Source organism: Amia ocellicauda, chromosome 22 (genome assembly GCF_036373705.1).
Source record: "Amia ocellicauda isolate fAmiCal2 chromosome 22, fAmiCal2.hap1, whole genome shotgun sequence".
Lineage (NCBI taxonomy): Eukaryota > Metazoa > Chordata > Actinopteri > Amiiformes > Amiidae > Amia > Amia ocellicauda.
This window is the reverse complement of record NC_089871.1, coordinates 10,948,905-10,972,823: the sequence shown is the minus strand read 5'-3', so window position 1 is coordinate 10,972,823 and position 23,919 is coordinate 10,948,905. Positions and strand designations below refer to the sequence as shown.

At 47.4% G+C, this 23,919-nt stretch overlaps 1 protein-coding gene and 1 non-coding gene across 2 annotated transcripts; one reads left to right on the top strand and one right to left on the bottom strand.

Moving 5' to 3' along the window:
* The first annotated feature begins 794 nt into the window (after positions 1 to 794).
* Positions 795 to 18,051, top strand: LOC136718194 (phospholipid phosphatase 2). The gene is made up of 6 exons (XM_066695841.1): positions 795 to 1,511; positions 12,831 to 12,982; positions 13,224 to 13,486; positions 13,629 to 13,686; positions 14,670 to 14,846; positions 14,938 to 18,051. The coding sequence occupies exons 1-6, from the start codon at positions 1,451 to 1,453 to the stop codon at positions 15,088 to 15,090; spliced, it is 864 nt and encodes a 287-aa protein (XP_066551938.1). The 5' UTR covers positions 795 to 1,450; the 3' UTR covers positions 15,091 to 18,051.
* Positions 18,052 to 21,256: 3,205 nt separating this feature from the next.
* trnaq-uug (transfer RNA glutamine (anticodon UUG)) lies at positions 21,257 to 21,328 on the bottom strand. The gene has a single exon. It is a non-coding gene; the product is annotated as a tRNA-Gln (tRNA).
* Between the last annotated feature and the right edge of the window lie 2,591 nt (positions 21,329 to 23,919).

Sequence of the window (23,919 nt, the reverse complement as noted above, 5' to 3'; positions counted from 1 at the left end):
TAGACCTTGTCTGCACTTATTGCTATTACAATCTAGGACGTAGGACTTGTATTTTGTATTAACTGTATATTTGCCTATACACTTGTGTAACATATAATTGTATTTTTGAACTGTACTGTATTATTGCACTTCTGGCATGCTCTTATATTTTGTAAGTCACCCTGGATAAGGGTGTCTGCCATGAAATACATAATAATACATAATAATACATTATACAATACAGCATATTAGAGTACAATACAATACGACAGTAGTGTAATATACTGTAGTGCAGTTCAGCACTGTAATCTTGAAAACACAATAAAGTGTACTAGTGTAGTGTGCTATACTGTGGTAAAGCCAGGTTAATTCTTAAACAACCCCATAAAACCTCCATGTTGAGCCGCCTCCTGCCGCTCAGCTTTCCTCCTGTAGGCGGAGTGGCTCCCGGCCTGTATTTCAAGACGGTCGGCCTCATGTATTTGCATGCTCGCTTGTCTCTACACTTTCATCAGTTTCACAGGACCACAATATCCCGAGTAAAGACTGGAAAAACATATGGAAGAGGACAGAGCAGGCAGTGGAGAGTTGTGACTGGTCTAGCACTGACACACAAGCACACACCAAAACCTCATGAATACATGTATTTCTCATGATTATTCATAATAACATAATAACTTGCTTGCTCGCCTTGTCTTTGAAAACCTGGTTAGTACTCCCCACCCCGTACAGCAGACCCACAGTAAAACACTCCCCTGGGAGAGACTGACACCCTATCCACAGGGAGCGACCTCCTCTCTCTCCCTCCCTCCCCGCAGTTCTTGTTTTCCACCCAAAGGTTGGAATCATGAGCAGCTGATTTCCTCTCCGTGATTTTCCAGGGCCCTTTTGTGAGATTTCCTTTTCACTTTTTTTCCCCCCTCTACAGACTTGGCAAAGTTGACCTACCCTGACGTCAGGCTTAGGGGAGAGGGAGAGAGAGAGAGAGAGAGAGAGAGAGGAGATCACTGGCGCTGCTTTTCCGAGGTCTACGGAGTACAGATCTCTTTTTTGGGGGGGAGGTTGTTTCCTTTTCCTGTGACTGGAGTTGGCTCAATCTGAACGCAGACCCCAGCTGGACGCACGGACATTCCCGGGCGGTGTTTCACAGTCCAGACCCTCCGGAGAGCCGAGCAGGGCTGTCGCTACGGTTGTCCCTCTCCAGCTCCGCCAGGTGTGCGGCAGCGCGACACGGCGCACAGGTAGCGCAGGGGATCCGGAAGAACCCGAAAGTCAGGTTACCTGGCTGTTGCAAAAACGTTTGGACACCTCCACAACGTGCTTGAGGACTTCAACCTGCTGCTGCTGCTGCTGCTGGGGTTTGCGTGTTTGTGGGAGCGTGTGTGTGCGCACTTGGGACACCCTGGAGAAACCGGCTGGAGTCACAGGCAGTAACACCACCCGAGGGACCTGCCTCTCCCCACTGAAGGACATGATGACGGAAAAGAAGAAGAAAGTGTACGTGCTGGTGGATGTACTGTGCGTGATCGTGGGTAAGTCGGTGTCTGCGCCTGGGCTACGGCGCAAGCTCTCTCCGGGAGGGCATGTATGAATGTGTTGTGCAAAGTCTTTCTGTATAATCTGCATGACCTCCTCAGTCCTGACCCCCCACTTCTCACTCTCTGACACACGCATACATACTTCCACCCGCGCAGTCCCCAGCCCTGGGAGCTTGGTTGTAAGAGTTGGGCAGAGTGGGTTACTGCGGGGCTCAATCCGCAAGCGCCGTCATGCGTGCTGTCCACGTCGGACTGTGTTTTGAGCTGGAAAAGAGAGAGGGACGTGTGATGATAGTAGTGCAAGGTCGTGGTGTGTGTTGTTTTGGCAATTGTGTCGAATCGTTGGGTTTGTTTTTGATAATGTGTTGTGTGTGTATATATATGTGTGTGTTGGTGACCCAGTTTTCACAGCGCAGTTTGTCCCCTGGGCTCCAGTGTCAGGTTGCAACTATTGTCAGCTCTTGTCAAGACTGAAGTACAGTCAGAGGAGAATATGGAGAGATCTGGAGTTTGTTCCTCCCTCCCTCTCTCTCTCCCTCTCTTTTTCTTTCTTTTTTCTTCCTACTCTCTCGCTTTCTACCCTTTGAAGTTATTCACGCCCTGTCCACTGGGAGTACAGCCAGACAACCTTGATCTGTAGACTATGAGCCCTTAATAGCGCACAAAAGGGACACGCCACAGGGACAGGCACCGATTAAACTCAGTAATGGGACTCGGAGGTCGGAGGATGTTTTTTATGTATGTCTGCATGTGTTGTATTCTCATTTTTTATCAAGTTCAATAAATCTCTTTTCCTGACACTACATGTTGATTACGTAGAAAATGATAAACACCGATGATGATTTTATAAGTTGCCAGTGTTACGTCACTTTGCGCTCATAAGGAGCTCTGTGTGAGACCCGCACCGTCGCTGGCCTGGGCTGTTATGCGTGCAGGGATTCATACACTTTTCTAACAGGAGATGTCAGTTCAAACTAACACCCCCCCCCAGCCCTGAAGGGGAGAGCAAACCAGCTCCGCCAGATTACACAGGGAGCAGATAGCTACGATACTGGTGTGTTGTTCGTTTATGAAAGAGGGGTGGGTGAGACGCACTATAAACCATTATACAGCGTGCTGGGGTGTCCGGTTTCGCTGGAGGTGCAGATGGGGATCTCTCTCTTTCTCTCCGCCTGCCCGTCTCTGCTCTGCGGACAGTCATGGAGCACTCTTGTTTTTCGAGTCCTTCAGCGACGTGGTTACGTTGCGTCACGCACGCACGCACAGGTAGCGCACTGTAATTACGTCACACACTCACCTCCACTGATGACGCAACGGCTGCCATGGCCGCCGTGGAAAAGCAGTTGAAAAGGTCAAGAATCGACTTCCACTGAAAAGCCATATCGGAGTGATATCAGGGTTTTGTTTAGCCTTATTTTGTAAGGGTGTGTGTTAAGCAGTGTGTTAGTTAGTTGTTAGTTTGCATTCAGAAATGGTGCCGCAAAAAAACATTAGGAAAAATAAATTGATAAATAAGTAAAATGGACCCGAAAGCTGCCAACATGTACAACTTCGAAGTTGCTGATGCACTTGAAAAACCCCCACAGCCAGATTCTACAGTATAGTTAATAATTTGGCATTGGGACAAGGTCGGTTCCTCCACCCCCTCGTGTTTTGTCATTTTTTTTATAAGCTGAGTTAGTGTTTCATTAAAGAAGAAAAACATCCTGTAATACAGCGCGGTTACAAAACACCAACCTGTTGCAAAGGGGACTTTGGGTAAAAAGTGAATTGAAAATATAAACTCAGGAGGTGATTTACATATCTGGTCTGATGTGCTTTCTGAGGATGACCAGGTCTGATGGCCTCCACCCTGGGGACTGTTAAACTGTCAGCATCGTGAATGACTTCATACTTTACGGTTGGAAATGCGATAAACGTGGACAGAGTGCCCACCGAAGACAAAATAATTTGAGTTCAATTTGACAGTGACTATTACAGTGCAAGTCTGTTTTCAAGTATGCTACCTCAATTATCTGCTAAGTAAAGCAATGAGAAAATAATATGCATTACTGTTTCCTGGTGAACAAAGAGTTTGACATATATCTAAATATATATAGGCTGTCCGGTATTCTCCACTTCCGTTAGTGCTCACCGTAGCCAGGCGTTGTTAAAGCGCTTGGACAGGATCCTGATGAATCTCTTAAGGACACAGCCCACGACACACAACAACCTGGTGTCAAAGGAGACATTCGCTGACATTTTATTGCCAATATATTCTATTTTTAACAAATGTTATATTTTGGATCTGACAATGCTGTTGGACAGGTCACTCTGGACACGACATTGTCCTCCTGCAGCTTGTTGTGCTGCAGTGATAGTGTCTACGCGAGGCGTTTCTCAAATTCCTCTCCACCCCCGGGCAAGCCAGGCCGAGGCCGCCTATATTTAGGACCAAATTGCAGTCGTTAGTGGCGACGCACCTTCCGCAGTTATCTCCCAGGCTGCGCGGCTCTGGGCGGTGTAGTGACAACACCGGAGCTGTGTGGGACGCTGATTTTGCTGCTCAATGTGTTTGTTTATTCCCCCCCATGATTAGAATTCACCAGTAGGTTTTTATCGCACAGTTCCGGTGCTCGAGGACGAGGGCAGTGGGCAACAAGAAGAAATACAGATGGGGTTAATATACATGTAGGAATTTCACAGATCTCAACAGACACCAGAAAATATTACACAAGTTATACTGTGCCTGGATCTTAGTCCCACTGGAGAGATTAAGTGCTCAGGTGTGGGGTGTAGGGTATGGGTCCGAGCTGGGTTTGGGGTTGTCTGCTAGGGTTAGGGCGGAGGCTGTTGTGATGCTCCATCTCTCGTGGTTTGGATGGCTTTGCATTCCTTTCTGCCGCTGCCACCTATAGTGCAAGTGGAGGGTGCAAGTCCCAGCATGCCCTGTGCCTTCCTCTACTGATGGAGAGATACAGACCAATCTCAGCAAGTTTGTTATTTATTTATATTTTATTTGAATTATTTTATTTTCTGCTCCATTTGGCAGTATGGCACGCTGGCTCTGCAGCAGCACTGGAGGGGTGGGCAGGGTTTGTGATTGACAGCTGCTGTGTGTGGCAACGTGGGGGGGGTGCCTGCAATTTCTTTCTTCTGGTCTCCCCGGTCTGAGGAGGGGGTCGGCCCAGTTCCTCTCACAGGGACAGGAACGTGGGCAGCAGCTGGCAATCCACAGAGCCGGGCAGCAGTTAGCGGAGTTGTAATCGGTGCCTTGATTGGCACCTGGGCACCAGCCAGGCACACAGCCTGCCATGGAGCTGTGCAGGAAGAGTGTGCTGAAAAAAAGGCACATCCTTCACTTAATTAATTATTAACCCGTTTACTTCCTGTACAAAGGGCACAAAAAAGTTTCTGCTTAACTCCCTGGGGGGAGCATGGGGGGGTGTGGGTGCTGGCACCGTTTCCCCCAGCACAGCTAGGGAGTCTGGGAATGAGGGAGGGAGGCAGATGAGTTGGGAACAAATCCTGGCCTCATATTAAAGGAAATAAAATGCAAATTAAAATGAAGGCTGTCTGAGCTGCAAGAGATTAGTGGCCCTCCCTGTCTCCATGCCCACTGTGGCCTATACTCTCTGTTCAGGTTGATCCCAGTTCTCAACAACATAAAACAATCTAAATTGCTCTCATGTGTTGTGTTGTGTGGTGCTGGCCTGGCCTGGTCTGGTGTGTTGTGCTCTGCTGTGCTGTACTGTGCTGTAGTGCGTTTATTTTATTTTATATTTTACACTGGAGCTCAGTGTCAGTTTGCCTCGACTACCTAAAGAAATAAACCACAAACAAAAAACAGGAAAAGGAACTTGTAGTCACTGGGCTCTTTATCCAGGATGAGTGAGATGCATCTCAGAGCCTGGAAACAAATTCTTTACATGTTTAAGAAAAAAAAATAGTGAGAACTATTGACTAGTGACAGCTGAGAGGATGGAAGGAGAGGATCCTAACTTCCTGTGCCACCAGAGCGGCATGTGTTCTATCAGAGTATTATTCCCCGGCGATAAAACCCCATAGAGGTCCTTAAGATTGGTTATAGTAAACCATAAAATTCCTCACTGCACACACACACACACACACACACACACACACACATATATATCTATAAACCCACAGGGCGCGGATGTGATTTATTCCCCAGCTTGTCGCAGTGACACGCTGTGGCTACATGCTCCCTCGCTGTGCATCTGCAGCACGCGTGTTGTGCGCTGTTGCTGAGCACCCGGGGCGGGGGAAGCCTGCACTCACCCAGTAGCTTTTCAAAATAATTAAAATAAGGATAATAATTTTAACAATAATAACAATAATGATATTGATACGAAGAACAATAATATTTATTTTATATAGCACCTTTCATCAAAGGCTTAACTAAGTGCTTAAGTGCTTAACATCACTAAGCACTTAACGAGTATAAAAATGGAAACTATTGCAGCATCATGTAAATCCGTACCTCTTTGAGCGAGATGTGAAACAGACTTGCTGTTTGCACCTGAAGCTCCTCCAGTCGCGAGGCCTTGACACTGCAGCTCCCTCCTCCAAGGCTGCCCTCTGTGAAGCCCCGAGGGATCTGGAAGCTGGGGTTTCCAGGAGGGCAAAATTAAAACAGGAGCCGAAGGCAGCAGGGCGATTCTGTACTGGCACAAGCCCTGCTTGTGTCGATACTTTAATTAAAAAACACACATCTAAGCCACACACCACCCCGGCCCAGCGCCCACTCTGGGTTAGTCTGTGTCGGACAGGGTGTCGGAGAACTGCCTGCCAGCGACTCCCAGAGAGAGGGAGGGTGAGAGATGGAGAGGGTGTGGAGGGGGCATGCAATGGGACCTATTATGTTTATATTTGGCTTGTGGGAGGATATGGTGAGGGGTATGTGTGATATATAGATTGATCTACTGTACATCTCTCTCCCTCATATATATATATGTATATATAAATATATATACAGTGGCAAGAAAAAGTATGTGAACACTTTGGAATTACCTGGATTTCTGCAAAAATTGGTCATAAAATGTGATCTGAGTATCATCTAAGTGAAAACAATAGACAAACACAGTCTGCTTAAACTAATACCACACAAACAATTGTTTTCATGTTGTTATTGAACACACAGTGTAAACATTCACAGTGCAGGGTGGAAAAAGTATGTGAACCCTTGGATTTAACTGGTTGACCCTCCTTTGGCAGAAATAACCTCAACCAACCGATTCCTGTAGTTGCAGATCAGACCTGCACAACGGTCATGAGGAATTTTGGACCATTCCTCTTTACAAAATGGTTTCAGTTCAGCAATATTCTTGGGATGTCTGGTGTGAATCGCTCTCTTGAGGTCATGCCACAGCATCTCAATCGGGCTGAGGTCATGACTTTGACTGGGCCACTCCAGAAGGCGTATTTTCTTCTGTTGAAGCCATTCTGTTGTTGATTTACTTCTGTGCTTTGGGTCGCTGTCCTGCTGCTTCACCCATCCTCTGATGAGCTTCAATTGGCGGACAGATGGCCTTACATTCTCCTGCAAAATTTCTTGATAAACTTGGGAATTCATTTTTCCATCAATGATAGCAACCTGTCCAGGCCCTGAGGCAGCAAAGCAGCCCCAAACCATGATGCCCCCACCACCATACTTCACCGTTGGAATGAGGTTTTGATTATGTTGGTGTGCTGTGCCTTTTTTTCTCCACACATAGTGTTGTGTGTTCCTTCCAAACAACTCAACTTTGGTTTAATCTGTCCACAGAATATTTTGCCAGTAGCACTGTGGAACATCCAGGTGCTCTTTTGCAAACTTCAGACATGTTTTTTTTTGGACAGCAGTGGCTTCCTCTGTGGTGTCCTCCCATGAACTCCATTCTTGTTTAGTGTTTTACGCATCGTAGACTCATCAACAGAGAGGTTAGCATGTTCCAGAGATTTCTGTAAGTCTTCAGCTGACACTCTAGGATTCTTCTTAACCTCATTGAGCATTCATTCTGCGCTGTGCTCTTGCAGTCATCTTAGCAGGACGGCCACTCCTAGGGAGAGTAGCAACAGTGCTGAACTTTCTCCATTTATTGACAAGTTGTCTTACCGTGGACTGATGAACATCAAGGCTTTTAGAGATACATTTGTAACCCTTTCCAGCTTTATGCAAGTCAACAATTCTTAATCTTAGGTCTTCTGAGAGCTCTTTTGTTTGAGGCATGGATCACATCAGGCAATTCTTCTTGAGAATAGCAAACTCCAAATTTGTGTGTGTTTTTTATAGGGCAGGGCAGCTCTAACCAGCACCTCCAATCTCGTCTCATTGATTGGACTCCAGGTTAGCTGACTCCTGACTCCAATTAGCTTTTGGAGAAGTCATTAGCCTAGGGGTTCACATACTTATTCCACCCTGCGCTGTGAATGTTTACACGGTATGTTCAATAAAAACATATAATTGTTTGTGTGGTATTAGTTTAAGCAGACTGTGCTTGTCTATTGTGACTTAGACGACAATCAGATCAAATGTTATGACCAATTTATGCAGAAATCCAGGTAATTCCAAAGGGTTCACATACTTTTTTCTAGCCACTGTATATATGGTTTATTATTAAAATATTGTTTCTTGTATCATTTCTGCAATGCTTTGGCACTACCATTACACTGTTGTCATGCCAATAAAGCAAACTGAATTGAATCGAGCGAGAGAGACAGACGGAGGGAGGCAGGGAGAAATAGCAGCCCACTGTTTAGAGTAATTGCACAGCTCTGGACTAAAAATGTCAGGGAGGTGTTCAGTTTACTATAGTTACACAGCGTGGAGGGAGAGAACGAGTGAGCAGGAGGGAGGGAATGAGGGAGTGTTCTGCTCTGCTCTCCTGGTGTCTTCCTGATCAACACAAACCAATTTAGCCTTTCTGCCTACCTACCTTTTATCTTTTACTGTCTTTTATCTGTTTACCTGTCTCTCTGTATGCATGTCTATTCAAATTATTATCATTATTATTTGTTCATTCAGCAGACCCATTGTTCCAGGGAGACTTGCACATCTACAATAGAACCATAATAACAGTACTGCATTCACAACAGTCATACAGTGTCTGCCTGTCTGCCATACAGGGAAACTCTTCTATTGAGTGCAGATAGTTCAGGTGTTCCGGTGGAGACACCTTTGTTTGGAGCTTATCTCTGTCCCCCTCCCATCTCTCCTTCTCTATCTCCTTCTGTCCCTCCCTGCACATCACTCTGTCTCTCTGGTTCCTGGCCTGCACCCTGCCTCACTGCCTGTGGGGATTAAAAACTGAAAGGCATAATTCGGGAACTTCAGAACATCAATGGAATGAAGTAAGAGGAGTGGGGGGGGGGAAGAGAGACGGCACTGGGATGGAAAGAGAGAGAGACAGCTCTGGCAGTGCATCGTGCCAGTACGCTGGAGAGCTCTTCAAAGCTCTTCCGTCTCTCCTGATGGCTGTCCACAACTCATACTGTCATTACTTTATGGACGTTGCTTGTTTTTTTGGTGTGCTTTTTCCCTCCCTCAGGGTTTGGGAGCAGTTCATTCCTTGGTAGTCCTGTCTGGACTGTATGATTATATGTACAAATATTTTATTTTTGGCAAACTTGGTGGAAATCTCTCCACTACTGTTGACATTTAATAATTCTTGAGAAGAAGATACTCATCTGAGTCAGTGTGTGTGTGTGCATTTCTGTGTAGATATGCGTGAGTCTTTGTCTGCCTCTTTTACGGGCTGTGTCCTAATAGTGTGTGTGTGTGTGTGGACTCAGGGCCTGGGCTCTGTGCACCTCGGGCACGTCAATGCTTGGCAGAGGGCTGTGTTTGTTCTGGATGGAGAAGAAGGGGGGGCTGTGTCCGTCAGTCGGCTTCCTCCTCCTGAGCCCTGGCTGCGCGCACAGTGCCGGCCAAGGACCCACGCTGCGTCTGCCAAGCCCTGCCTGGCATTGAGGCACCGGGCACAGCGACCGTACTGGACTGGCCTTCATTCCTGCTATTGTAATTGTTGTTGTTATTATTATTATATTGTTATTATTGAGTTAATTCTCCGTTCTCAGACTTGGCTGCTGTTTGGCTGGGCACAGAGTGAGAGAGAGTGTGTGTGTTTGTCCCTAGCTATGTTGTGTGTGAATGTGTGTTTGTGCATTTCTGTGTAGATATGCGTGAGTCTGTGTCTGCCTCTTTCACGGGCTGTGTCCTAATAGTGTGTGTGTGTGTGTGTGTGTGTGTGTGTGTCAGAGAGCAGTTTGTGGGTGTGTGTGTGTGTGGAGATGGGAGTGTGGAAGGTGAGTCACTCCTGTATTGTGCGTCAGAGAATGCGGTCCTGCCTGTGTGACCGGCCTGTAACCTCGGGCATGCAGGCGGCACACATGATATTCTGTCTGATTGATGCGTTTATTGATTAAATTTCATATTGAAAAACATAACACTGGAAACAATGGTGTGAACAGTGGCTGGCGCCTCTTTCTGTGGAAGTGCGGTGCTGTGGTAAACTGGACTGCCTCTCTGGCTTGTTTCACTGCACTTTGTTTATTGTGTTTTTTAGCTTTAGGGTTTATGTGCTTTTAACACCTGGAATCTACAGTTACTGTTTATGAGGGTGTGACAGTGTGTACATGTGTGTGTGTCTGTGTGAGTGGCCGTCCTGCGAATGTGTGCCTGTGAGGCCTGGCGCCTTCTCTCCACCCTGCCGGCCCACCGCAGCGGACAGCAGACTGCCCCCAGTGCCGCTTGCCACATGGGGGCGCTGTTATGTAGAAGCCAACATTGACCTGGGCAGCTATTCTGGACTATAATGTAGTCTAGGGGCCCAGACTGGAGCCAGTGCTGTGGGGACTATAGTAGAGCACGAGAGAGAGGCTAAACAAGATCCAGCTGTCAGGTTGGTCTGCAGCAGGTCCATCCACTCTGCCTTAGACCTGCTGCAGCTCCAAGTGTCTGTTCGTTAAGTCCAACCCAGTGCTGAGTCAGCTCCCTCTTTCTCTCTTCGTCCTTCTCTGTTTTCTTTCCTCTGCCTTTTTATTGTCGCTAAGCTTCACTTTCTCCAGACTCCCAGCTGCCTCCACCAACGCGGCTCAGTCAGTGGTACTTGTTTTTATTTTGTTATTTTTTTCTTTTTGTTGTTGCCGTTGTTGTTTTGCTCGGCATATTGAAGCCGCAAAGTCCATGTCTCCCTCTCAGTCTCTGTCCCTCCCTCACTCTTTGCCTCCCTTTATCGCCCTCCCTTCATCTCTCTCCCTCCCTCTCCTCTCTTCTCGTGTGACGTCTCTCTCAATACCAAGCAGCCTTGAGAGGAGACCGTTTTTGTTCCACGGCGCAGAGTTACAATCGGCAATCGGAAAGAGGGAAAAGGGGAGGGGGAGAAGGAGGGAGGGGGGGAGAGGGTGACCTATAGATGGAGAGGGAGAGAGAGGCGGAGGCCAAGACTTTACAAAACAAATAATGCAAATTTTAAACCAAAGCATATTTACTTTCAGCTGCGGCCGACCCTGATCCGTGTCTCTCCCCAGGCCCCGCTCCTGGCTGCTCAGACTGTGTGAGGGCTTTGCGAAGCCACAGGAATGCCCGTCTGTGGGGAGCTCTGAGCTCTGCAAACAGGCGTGCACAGGGTCTGCAGGTTGGGGTGGGTCAGCCTGCTCACCTGGATTTCTCCCGTCTCCACAACTCCTCATTCATTCTGTGGGACGCTTTCTCTCTCTCTCTCTCTCTCTCTCTCTCTCTCTCCATCTCCATCTCCCTCTCCCTCTTCTGTCAAGCCCTCCAACTAGGAATTAAAAAGGGAGAAAACAAAGTGTAGAAACGTGTTGACGCACCTGTGAGTGGGAGGAGCTCCACAGCTCCCGGTCTCACTCAGGTTTCACTTATTCTTTGATTTTTGATTTATTTAGTTTTAGTTCATACTCTTTAGATCTCGTTGGGGGGTTGCTGGAGAACTGTTTGCACCCCTCTCCCTCTCTCCCTCTTAAAACTCAGGTTAGTTTATTTCTTTTTTAAGTATTTGGCAGAGGGGGGTTGTTTGTTTTGGCGTTCAGACCACAGGACAGAGTGTGCTGACTGTGTGTGCTTGGGGGAGATCAAATGTGCTTCACTTTCTCAAGTTCAATTCATTAAACAAAACAGGGACTCAAGGGCAGTGTGTGGGTGGGGGGGGGGACCACAAACTAATCAGCCCCATCCATTCACGTTTCTTTAGTTGCAAATTTTGATGCTGACTGCAGCACAGTGACGTCACTGTACCTCCCTGCCCCCCCCCCACCCCCACGCTGATTACTGGGGCGAGGTTGCCAGTAAACACGGTGCTGTTTACAGATACACGGGCACATCCGAGTCAGACTCTGCCTTGGCTAATCTGGTTTAAGAATAAGAAGAACAAAAAGATAATATTCAATAAACATGCCTCTTAAAAGTTTGCTTGTGTGTGTTTGCAGAACTTATACAGACCTTGTGTTTGTCCAAAGTTTGTGTGCCTGTGTGCTGTATCTGTACCCCGCTGACGCACTGGCTTCGCATCACATACACACACACATACACACAATGTTTCACCGTGTAGCCTAACGCTGTCCTCCACTCTGAGGAGCAGAGCAGAGAGGATTCTGGGAGTCTGGCCGAGACGGGGGGGGGGGGGATGGTGGCAGCAGCTCCAGTCCTGCCTGCTGCCTGGGCCGATAGCGGCACGGGGCTGTGTGGGGGGAGCGGTGCGCGGGACTGATAGCAGAGGGCAGGAGGTCATGACTCACGGTGCACGGTGCTTGTTGACGAGAGAGAGAGCGAGACAGAGAGAGAAGATGTGTACTTGGCCCTTCAGCATGGCAGGAAATGTAGGAGGAGGAGGAAGAGATGGGGATATGGAATGTGTGTATCTTTCTGTCCATTGTACTTTGATCCTCAACTCAGTGAATCACTTCCACTTGCAAGACACTGTTCTGTTTGTTCATGGTGGGGTGAGTGTGTGTGTGTGAGAGAGAGTCCTATTTAGAGGAGCCCACAGTGCTCTCTCTCTCTTACTCACACTCTCTCTAAATCTCTCTGTGTGTGATTGTTATGCCATCTTTGTCATTGTAAATCCTCCCAATTCTCACACACAGCTCTTGTGTTTGCTGCAGACACCTTCTGCACCTACTCTGTAGCATCATCTACCCTTCCATGAGTCGTGTGTGTGTGTTTTGTTTGGAGTAACCCTAATTATCCCTAATTATAATGCCTCCAATTAGTATGTCCCACAGTGTCCCCTAGTCTGTCCCATTGTCTCTCAGTGCTCCCCACGCTCTGGTGTGTGTACCAGTGTGGTGCTGACGGTGTGTCCCTGCTGTCCACAGCTTCCTTGCCCTTTGTGATCATGACGCTGGTGTTCCGGCCGTTCAAGCGTGGCGTGGACTGCGATGACGACAGCATTCGCTACCCCTTCAAAAAGGACACCATCACACACGGCATGCTGGCCAGCGTCACCATCTCCTGCACCGTCCTCATCGTGAGTACAGCACACGCACACGGGACCAGACACATGTGCAGACACTCTCCCAAAGACACGGGACCCATCTCTGTCTCTCTCCATCTCTCTCTCTCTCTCTAGCTGTCAGATTTGAACTCTATTGGTCTGTCTCTGTTTGTCTCTGTCTGGCTCAGTCCGCCATTGGTCTGCTTATGTGGCTCACTCTCCCATTGGTCCGCCTGTCTGGCTCACTTTCTCCGGCTCACTCTTTCTCTCATAGATTTCCTCGGGGGAGGCATACCTGGTGTACATTCAGCGGCTCCACTCCAATTCCCAGTTCAACCAGTACCTGGCGGCGCTGTACAAGGTGGTCGGCACCTTCCTGTTCGGGGGGGCGGTCAGTCAGTCGCTCACGGAGATCGCCAAATTCACCATCGGACGGCTGCGCCCCAACTTCCTGGCTGTGTGCGCCCCCGAAGTGTGCAAGGGCTACATGCTTGAGATCAACTGCACAGGACACCCACACAATGTCACGGAGTCCAGGTATGTGGGTGCCACAGAGCAGAGAGGTGGTTGTGGGGCTTTCATTATTATAATTATAATTATTAATTAACTGAGGCCCATACCCAGGGAGTGTGTGAGAATGTCAAAATAATTCATCAGGTTTTGTTTGAATTTCTTCCAGGTTGTCGTTCTACTCGGGCCACTCCTCCTTCGGGATGTACTGCATGCTGTTCCTGGCGGTGAGTCTCTCTCTCTCGCTCCCCCAGTCTCTCATTCTCTGGGAATTGAATTATGGGTTTTCCAGTTGCCCTGCCAGAACTCCAGTACCTCCCTGCTTGCCTTCCCCGGAGAATCTGCTACTTAACCCCCTGGACTTTCTCAGCTATGTGTGTGTTTGTGTCTGTGTCTGTATTGCCACATTTTAACTATGCTTTTACCATACTACACTGCACTTAACTGTATTTTTACCACACTACACCACACTACAGTCCTTGTATTCATATTTGGCCCCTGGTCCAGAATCGCATTTTTTCCTTTATGACACTTACTTTTTGCATATTATAAAGAGGTACAGTTACTAAGCTACTTCCTTTTACACACTGTTCCCGATGCACACGACTCAGAACCTAAATTATAAACTATATACTATCACTTATATGAACCTGCACACTACCATACAGTAATCCGTATCCATAATATATCATGCAAAAAGCACTGTCATATGCAAAGGACTCTTTAGATTCAGTTTTATTCTGTGTTATTTCATGTTGTAATCGTGTATCAGGGCGTCTGGCCTCCTGCAGATATGATTCATGTTGCTGCACAACAGTCCCATTGATTGTCACTGGCAGAGGGAGAGGTGGGGGGTCTGGTGTTGGCACATGGGCAGACATAATAGGGGGGTGCCAGCAGGGCAAGGCGCGGGGGTCTTGGTAGTCCCCTCCCGGGTAGCGGAGCACCGTGGGAGGGCAGAATAACAGTGAGTCAGAGTTGTGTCTCCAACGGGGAGGTGTGGGGGGGGGATTTTTAGTTTTCTCCTCAACTGGAACTAAGTTTCCGGCAGATTTTTCTGATCAGGGCTGGCAGTGGCCCACTAACCACATACACTCTCTCTCTCTCTCTCTCTCTCTCTCTCACACACACACACGCCCCTCCACCCCGTCTTTCTATTGGGGCAGTGTATCAGCCGTCACTAACCTCCTTTCTCTCTCTCTCTCCTCAGCTGTACGTGCAGGCTCGTCTGTCAGCGAAGTGGGCTCGCCTACTGCGGCCCACAATCCAGTACTTCCTGGTGGCGTTCGCGGTGTACGTGGGCTACACCCGGGTGTCCGACTACAAGCACCACTGGAGCGACGTGCTGGTCGGCCTCCTGCAGGGGGCGCTCATCGCCATTCTCATCGTGAGTGCTCTTCAAAGTGCCCCCTCAATGCTGCGTGTGTGGGTGTTATCCATTCATACCTTAATTTTACTCCCCTCCGCCTCCCTGCCAGGTGCGCTACGTGTCTGATTTCTTCAAGCAACGCCCCCCCCGCTGCCCTGCCCCGGTGGACACGGCCGAGTGTGAGGTGTTGGAGCGCAAGCCCAGCCTGCAGATCGCGGAAGCCGAGCACAACAACCATTACAGCTACCCGGGCGGAGTCTGAGGACACGCCCCAGCCCCCCCCCCCCCCGCGCCGTGGCACTCCTACTACAACCACTGGACTACACTGGACTGAACTGGCATAGACCCCCCACCGTGCTTGCCAAGCCAGAGCCCTGACGGACAATCAAGCACCAAGTGGAGCACGCACTAACACACTCGCATACCTGCACAACACACTTTTATCACCCCCTGTTTTTAATCCAGCTCATGCCCATCCTATAGACACACCTCTTCTCTCTGGGCATTGTGTACACGCGTGCATGTGTTTGTATGTGCATGCCTCCAGACGTGTGTGGAAACGCACACGCATCAACTAGCCTGCTGGTCTTCGCCTTTTTATTTTTTCCACTTTTTGATCGACTTATTAATTCATGAGTTATTGTAATTGTTTTGGCTTTTTTTTTTAAATTGTGCTTCATGATGATTTTCCTTGTAGTCATTCAGATGGGTCCAGGCGGATCTGTGCTTTGTTTTTTTACTAAAGAAAAAGAAATTAAAGAGGAGTGAGAGTGCACTGAGGAGTGACTTCAAGAGGACTAGACCCTGTAGCCAAATGGCCAAAAGAATTCCCTCACACAGGAAACGCCATCATTGCGATTGTGCCCATTATAAATTGGGCCGCCAGTGTGGACAGGCGACCCGGAGCCAGGGCCGATTGTTTATGGAAAATAATTTATGGTTAAAATACTGCCCACCAGCTCCCTACCCAGACTCCTCTCTGGTTCATACCGATCCCCCCCCAACGTCACTTGGTATTTTTGTTTTAAAATGGGGGTGGGGGAGTTTCCTCACTCTGCATCGCTTTCCTGAGGAATGGCTGGGCTGGTGTTTGGGCAGTGTGGGCAGAGTGGCACACTGGGACAGCGGTCCTGTGTGATTTTTTTTATTTTCCTGGCTATCCATCAAGGATTCCCTCTGGGGGCGACAACATAGGGGTGGAGGGTGGTAACTCTCGTGATTTCAAATTGTGCTGGCGCAGCTCCGGGCAATGCGCATACAGGACAGAGGTGTTGGTTTCATGTGTAAAATCTGTGATTTGAAGCCGATCTGGTCGGATGGCAGGGTGCACTCCCAGTTTTAAATCGCATTCTAATAAATCAATTCATAAATAAAATTAATATACGTTTTTAAAATGGGATTAAGCTTTTTCTCCTGATGCGATTGGTGTCAGGTCTTCATTCTCACAGCGCAGCCTGTCCTCAGAGGCAACACGAAGGGGAAAGCGATAGGAAGCACGTGTGTGCGCTAGTGTCACATGTGGTGTGCGTGTCCCGAGTTGTTCACTGCCTGTTGTCTTCTTTCATACAAACCTGCCCTCACTCCATGTACAGCAGCACCTCCTCCTGGCCAGTCAAGGGACTTCACATCACAGTAATCGTTTGTTTTTTTATTTATTTGTTAATGGGCCAAACATTTAAACCTTAAAATGATGCTGGAAAATAATCTTGTTTTGCTGCTGCTGCTGCTTCTGTTGTACATTGTATGGCACAGCCCCTATCATCGCCCTGCTGGCCACTATGAGAAGTGCAATTATGCGCAAATGTGTGATCACAATTAAGTCTGTATGTGTACATATGTATTTGTGTGTGTGTATATACATATGTGTGTGTCTGTGTAATATATACACACACATACACATGCATAAGCCGCTGTTCAGTGTATATATACACACCTGTGTGTTTGTTATTGTGGATGTCTGTGTGAGCCCAGGCAGGGGGGCTGCTCCCACATGCAGTATATATTGCTGTAAAATGTACTTGCTTGTGCTGTACTGCCTGATGAACAGAGGAGTCAAATGCTGCTCTTCATCCAGCTGCTCTCTGAAAGACCGCAGGCGATAAACCATGACACCAGCAAGATGGAGAGGACAGGGACTGAGACGGGGACAGAGATGAACAGAGAGTGGGATGGACAGGGACAGGCCCTGTGCCTTGGACAGGAGAGACTTAAAACACACACCATGCTCCCCATCTCCCTGCCTTTGACTTCTTAAATACTGCTCTCTCTTCATGGCACACATGTGTATGCTAGCGTCCAGGTGTGATTTTAGCTAGCACATACATGTATATGCACACACGTTCAGATGTCCGCTGTGAGGCACTGTTGACCATGAAGGCTGTAAGCATCTCACTGCTCACCACTGCATCTCCACACAGCAGTACAGTGTGTGTGGGATTGTACTATATACATAGAGAAATACACATGTAATGCCATTCTTTTACACTTTATATTGCATTAGCATGGCTGTGAAATGAGTAAGCACCTGTGCAAAGGGTTAAGTGGATTATTTTTGTGTGATTGTTCATTTTTAAAGAGACAAAAGAACTGGACTTTTTAAAGTTGTCTTGCTTTTGTTATGCTTTGTGTGTTTGCTTGTTCGTTTTGTTATTTGTGTGTGTGTGTTTGTGTGTTTGGGGGGGGGGCCTGGCCTGGATGGCGCTGGCTAGTAAGACACTGTATGGGTTTAGTTGTTTTGTTTTGATGTTGTGAAACATTTGCAGAGTGTGATTTCATTCCAGTGTGTGCAGAGAAACGCCATGTGTCAGTGTTTTTTTGTGTGTGTTTGTTTTTTGTTTTTTTTTCAATCTACCAAGACAGGGCAAAAACCTGTGGAGGACATGAGAGAGGAGGGTAGAGAGAGGAGAGGGATGAGGGCAATCAGGCGACTGCAGGTGTGCTGAGGATTAGGGCGCTGTGGGAAACTGCCCAGCTCTCATGCTGTCTGGGTTTCACTGGCTGCGCTGCAGGGGATTGTGGGTCTCGCTGTCCTCGCAGAGAGCCGCAGTCAGGGCCTCTGACTTGTTAAAGGGAGCAGAAAGAGAAAAATACATGATTTTGTTTTAATTTCACTTATTTTTCATTTCGTTGAGTGTCATTTTTGTGATTCTGTAAATTGGAACCTCCTTGTGTTTTTGTATTGTTGTATTTTTGCAATAAAATAAAGCTGTTTTTTTCCGCATTGGCCCGACTGCCTCCTAGCTCATCTGTCCTCTGGATTTCATTCCACCCCCCATCTGGTTTAATGAGTCAAGTTAACCCTGACCCTCAGCTCCTGATTGGAGACGCTCTACAACACCTGACAGACTGGGATGGTCCTGGAGGTCAGTGTCACTGTATTACAGAGGCAATCTTGCATGGCATACCAGCGCTTCCGTTCAGATCTTGAAACGCAGGACCCCTTTCGATGCACAGAGTTGTGTAATTCGGGTAGCAATTATTTATTTGTGTGCGTCTGTCCGCCGATTAGCGGCAGGAGTCGAACCGTGGGTCCCAGTGAAGTGTCTCAAATGAATCGCACTGGAGCAGGAGTGTGTATGTGTGTCTGAATGTGTGAGTGTGAGTGCATACGTCACACAGAAGCCGATCTGTCGATGCCTCTGTCACTGGTTAGTTGTCTTTAGGTGACTAAAAATAGCCACACTAAAGACTGTGCTTTGTGTTAAACTGCTAATTAACAGCCGTGTGATTATAACTCTTACAACTGTAAAATCGTGACTGGTAAAAAATTGCAATCTTTTTGGCACACAGAGACACACTTGCACTCCGACACACACATACATACAGACACGCACACACATAAGTACATATTTGCTAAGAAAAGCCATGCAAAGTCTAGCATTTCTGTGTTGTTTTAGTCACATACCTATTGGAGCACAAAATATTTCATGGACACTCCCTCCTCCTCCCTTCCCCTCCTCCAGACTCAGGCAGTTGGACGAGTGAGACACTTTCTGTCCGCGGCCCCTCTGGGATGGCCCCTGACAGCGAGACGTGTCTTTCACACCACAAGATCAGTCCGTGGGCAATACGCCTCCATCCAGCACTCACTCACACGCCTTCATCACGGCTTCCCTCTCTCAGAATACATTCAGTGCTGAGAGTGAGATGCTGTAATTGTCTCTCTCTCGTTTGGGTGTTTCTTACTATTCACAGCTCTGGATTTGGGTTGCCCTGACATGAGAGGCACCATATAAATATATAGAATACATTTATTGTTTAGGAGGTGGCTATGGCCTCAACTGCTGGACTGGACTGGACTGCTGCAGAGTCACAGACTGGACTGTATTCCTGGACCACACGAGCTATACTATAGTGTCACTATAGTGTCACAGTCACTCACTTACATCTCATTGAAGTCAAGTATATCCATCTGCAGCTCATATACGTGTGAGTGTGTGAGTGTGTGAGTGAGTGTGTGTGTGTGAGTGTGCTTCAGTGGGAGAGAGAGGGGAGCTGCACTGTGCCTGTCTGTACAGATCTCCCACAGTTCACTGCTGGGCAGGGACGGGCTCTGGCACAGAACCTGGGCTTCAGAAACAGTCAGCAGATCAGAAAACACTGTTGATAACAAGAAGCGACCGAGGCAGAGAGAGAGAGACATTCTCTTTCTCTCCCTCCCTCTCTCCCTCTCTCTCTGACAGACAGACAGAGAATGACTTTTTGTAACAGTTTCTCTGCACTGATACGTAGACAGACAGACATTCCTACTCTCCTTACTGTTTCATTCTTTCTCCTCCTCTCACTCTTCCTCCCTCCCTCCCTCCATTCCACACTCCTCTCTCTCTCTCTCTCCCTCTTTAAATACAACTTCAAGGAACCTGTAAACAGGAAACATGATACTGTGACAACAGCAGCAGCAGCAGGGTGTCAATTCAGCCCAGGAGTGGCCTGCAGTGAGAGCCTGAGACATTCATCATAATAATGACAGCAACAACAGCAATGGAAACGACAACAATAATGTTCGCACTAGTGGAGTCAGTGTGCAGATGCCAGGGTCCACAGTGTGAGTGTGTGCTGCTGCTCCCGGGCCGATTACACAGCCCCCTCTCTCCCTCCTCCCCTCCAATTACACCGAACATTTGTTCCGAATTACAACAGTAGCTCTGGTGGCAACTCGAATGCAATGTTGCATCACCCTTTCTCTCCATTCCTCTCCCTCTCTCTCTTCTGTCTTCACTTTCCTGTTTTCATTCTTTATCCTTTCATTTCCTCTCTCTACATTTACTTAATTTTTTTATTTCCTTTCATAATGCCATAGAAATTTAAATATGTGTAAGTGTGTGTGTGTGTGTGTGTGTTTATGTGAGCATGTTTGTGTGTGTGTGAGTGTGATTTAGGCCAAGTCTACGAATCTTAAATCACGCTAGCAGGATTAAAGCACACAATCATGATGTCTTCTCTTGTTTCTATCACCACAGTGTAGCGCCACACGTCCAGTTACCCAGCACCCCCTTCCGACACTGTCGGGCACCTTTAGGAGTCACCACACACCAGGTGTGTTTACACAAAATATTTTCTGTGCAGCTGTGCTGAAGAGCCACACTGGGACCACAGATCTGCAACAGCTGGTCGTGGAGGGTCCTCTAGTTTCACTCTAGACCCTAAATGTTAATGACTTAATTGAACTAATGATTCGCTTAAATTGATGTGTTGCTCTGTGCTACACGTCTGACGCGAGGTGAGGTTTTAATGAGGACCCTGCTGTGAGCCCTTCTGTGTTGTATTACTATAGTTGTTGCGACACCTGGCGGAGTGTGGTGTATATTGCAGCCTGCTAACAGAGAGAGCGACCCCTTGAGGAGCAGCAACACAACCACAACAACCCATAATTAACATGAAGAAACGGTACCATTCCCCGTGCAGAGCGGCGTGTTAAACCTGTGTCGCACGGAGCCGGAGATTAAAGAATCGCTTGCACATGAAAGCAGAAACTGCTCTGAAGCCATGACCCGAGCTGACCCGAGGGCCTCCGCCTGTCTCTCAGGGATTGAACTCCACTGAGGGTCAGGTTTGGTCATTGACTTGAAACCAAGTTTTGCACGGAATACGGGTGGTCGTTGAAGTTGTTTTATATAGGAAAAAGAGTAAAGCCAATTTTAACAGTTTAAAAAGCGAGACTAATCACTTTCACTACTGTCTTTATACACCAAATAAAGGAGGTTTTTTCTGGTCCATCTGTCAAGCAGTATCAGTTATCTATATATAATGTAAACAACAACAACAACAATACTACTATTACTACTAATCCTACTAATAATAATTATTATTATACTAAATTGGGCAGCGGTTATAATACGTGATGTATTATGTAAGGACGTTACAATATTCCTGATAATTACAAACAATCACACTTCGTGGCATGTAAACACGCAGCTCCAAAAGAAACGAGGTTCTACCGAGATTTGAACTCGGATCGCTGGATTCAAAGTCCAGAGTGCTAACCATTACACCATAGAACCGCTGACCAGTGCGCCGTGGAGCGGTTGTGGAGGAGCTCGGGACCTATCGGCTTTCTGTTATCTTACTTCAGATTTTTTAAAGTGGATATCAATCAAGTATTGTGGATGATTTCAGGTAAGTTAAAAACCTATCATCTCAAGCAATCTACCGGTTTCATATGCAAATACGAGCCAACTTAGGAAAATAAAGACAAAGTGTGGTACAGGACAGGCAGACCACCCACCAAACTCTTTCATACGGGAAGCAGGAAATGCCGCCCTGTCCTGCAGGAGCGAGACGGTCCGCGTCATTGCAGGGTCAGCTGTTGTGAGTTTCGGTGAAAAGATAGTAGTTAAAGGTAGTTATATAAACTCGTTTCTCGTGAAATCATGATTAAGTCAAGAGCTGCATTTTTGTTGCATTGTAGAACTCTTGTGTGTGTTTATTGTTTGTGTTAGAATGTTGCTATTTTTGAAGTGTTGCCATTTGTGCGAACTATTCAATGCTTACCACAAGGGGGCGTCAAATCTCTTCCTCTGAAGGGGTATTGCGAGTGATGCGTAAATGCGTGAGGGGCAGTGTGTGAGTTTGAGTGTGCGTGTGAGAGAGAGATTTGATTCTAACCTAATTTGCTGCTTGTGAGACGCGAAATGCAACTTCTTATGACGCACACGTTGCGATTTGTTTGTTTGTTTGCTGCAAATTAGCTGCGATGCAATTGCTTCCCCCCCCCCCCCAACCCCTTTTTCTTTTTACTGTGCAATCTGGGATTTTAATTACACAGACCTTGTAAAAGAAACACACAAAAGGAGTTTTGCACTCAGTGGAGCTCGTGCCAATAAGAGATGCAGTTCACAGGCCTTTTCATTAAAGAATATATATTTAAAAAAATGTGTGTGACATATTTGATGTGTCTATCCAGCAGACTGGCTGACCCGGGGAGGCGCGGGTCAGTGAGCAGCCTGGTGCCTATTGGTCCGCAGCGCGATGGTTACTGACCGCGCTGCCATTCACTCACAGAGGGAGTGCAAACTAATACTCCACTATTAGATAAGATGAGTTATGCTTAGTAAATCAGTCAATAATAATAATAATAATAATAATAATAATAATAATAATAATAATAATAAGCAATACATGTTCGTCTAGGTAATAAGATTTGACGATGTACCACAATATTCCATATCCCGCTGACTGGGGCTGCGAAGGTAGCACTGAAATCCCCACTCTTGTCATCACCAGTAAGATCTGTGGTTTATTAGATTTTTTATTGGTATGGGCTGTGTTGGGCTGGGCTGGGCTGTGTTGGGCTGGGCTGTGTTGGGCTGTGTTGGGCTGGGCTGGGCTGTGTTGGGCTGTGTTGGGCTGGGCTGGGCTGTGTTGGGCTGGGCTGTGTTGGGCTGGGCTGTGTTGGGCTGTGTTGGGCTGGGCTGGGCTGTGTTGGGCTGTGTTGGGCTGGGCTGGGCTGTGTTGGGCTGTGTTGGGCTGTGTTGGGCTGGGCTGTGTTGGGCTGGGCTGTGTTGGGCTGGGCTGTGTTGGGCTGTGTTGGGCTGGGCTGGGCTGTGTTGGGCTGGGCTGGGCTGGGCTGGGCTGGGCTGTGTTGGGCTGGGCTGTGTTGGGCTGTGTTGGGCTGGGCTGGGCTGGGCTGTGTGCTGTGTTTGAGCCCCAGCTGTCATCTTCATTTTGCTGTGTCAGTAAGAGGGAGCCAGCTTGTCAGAGCAAATCCCACTGATATTAATGTGTTCGGCAGAGCGGAGCGCAGGGCGTGATTTATACTGACAGGAGATATAATAAGTGTGCAGTCCAATCCATCAGTGTGTGTGTGTGAGTGTGGGCTCAGGGTGGAGCGCACATGCAGGGCACACAAGCATGCTCAGACACATGGCACAACATCCGAAACAAACAGACACACTCACGCACTCACATACACACACACACACACACACACATACACACACACTCACTCACATGAACACACACTCACACACAGCCACACAGTTATTATTTTTCTCTCTCTCTCTTTCCCAAGGCCACCTGCAGCTGTCACAAAACAACACTTTTCACAAACACATCACACTGCACTGTACTGGCAAAACACCGCACACGGCAATGCAGAGCAGCAATCCAGATCAATCTGAAACCCAGTGGAAACAATGTTCATCAGTACAGGAATAATTTAATTGGGGTGAGTACAACCTTGCAACAGTGTTTAAAACAACAATAATTACAACAGTGAATTACAAAAATTTGTATAACCGTGTTTATAACAATGTTTATAACAACATGGATTACAAAAATGAATTACAGCAGTGAATTAGTGTTTACAACAACAATTAATTACAACAACAGTGAATTACAACAGTGTTTACAACAGTTTACAGCAGTCAATTACAGCAATGTTTATAACAGTGTTTATAAAATCATGGATTACAACAGTGAATAACAACAGTGTGAATAACAACAGCGTGAATTAAAACGACAGTGGATTACAGTGGTGAATTCCTGAGGTGTTTGAGGCGCAGGAAGAGGAACAGGGGCAGAGGGAGGTGAGAGAAGGACAGGAAGAGAGGGAGAGAGGGGGGCTGCGGAGGAGGGGTGTGTGACAGGGCTG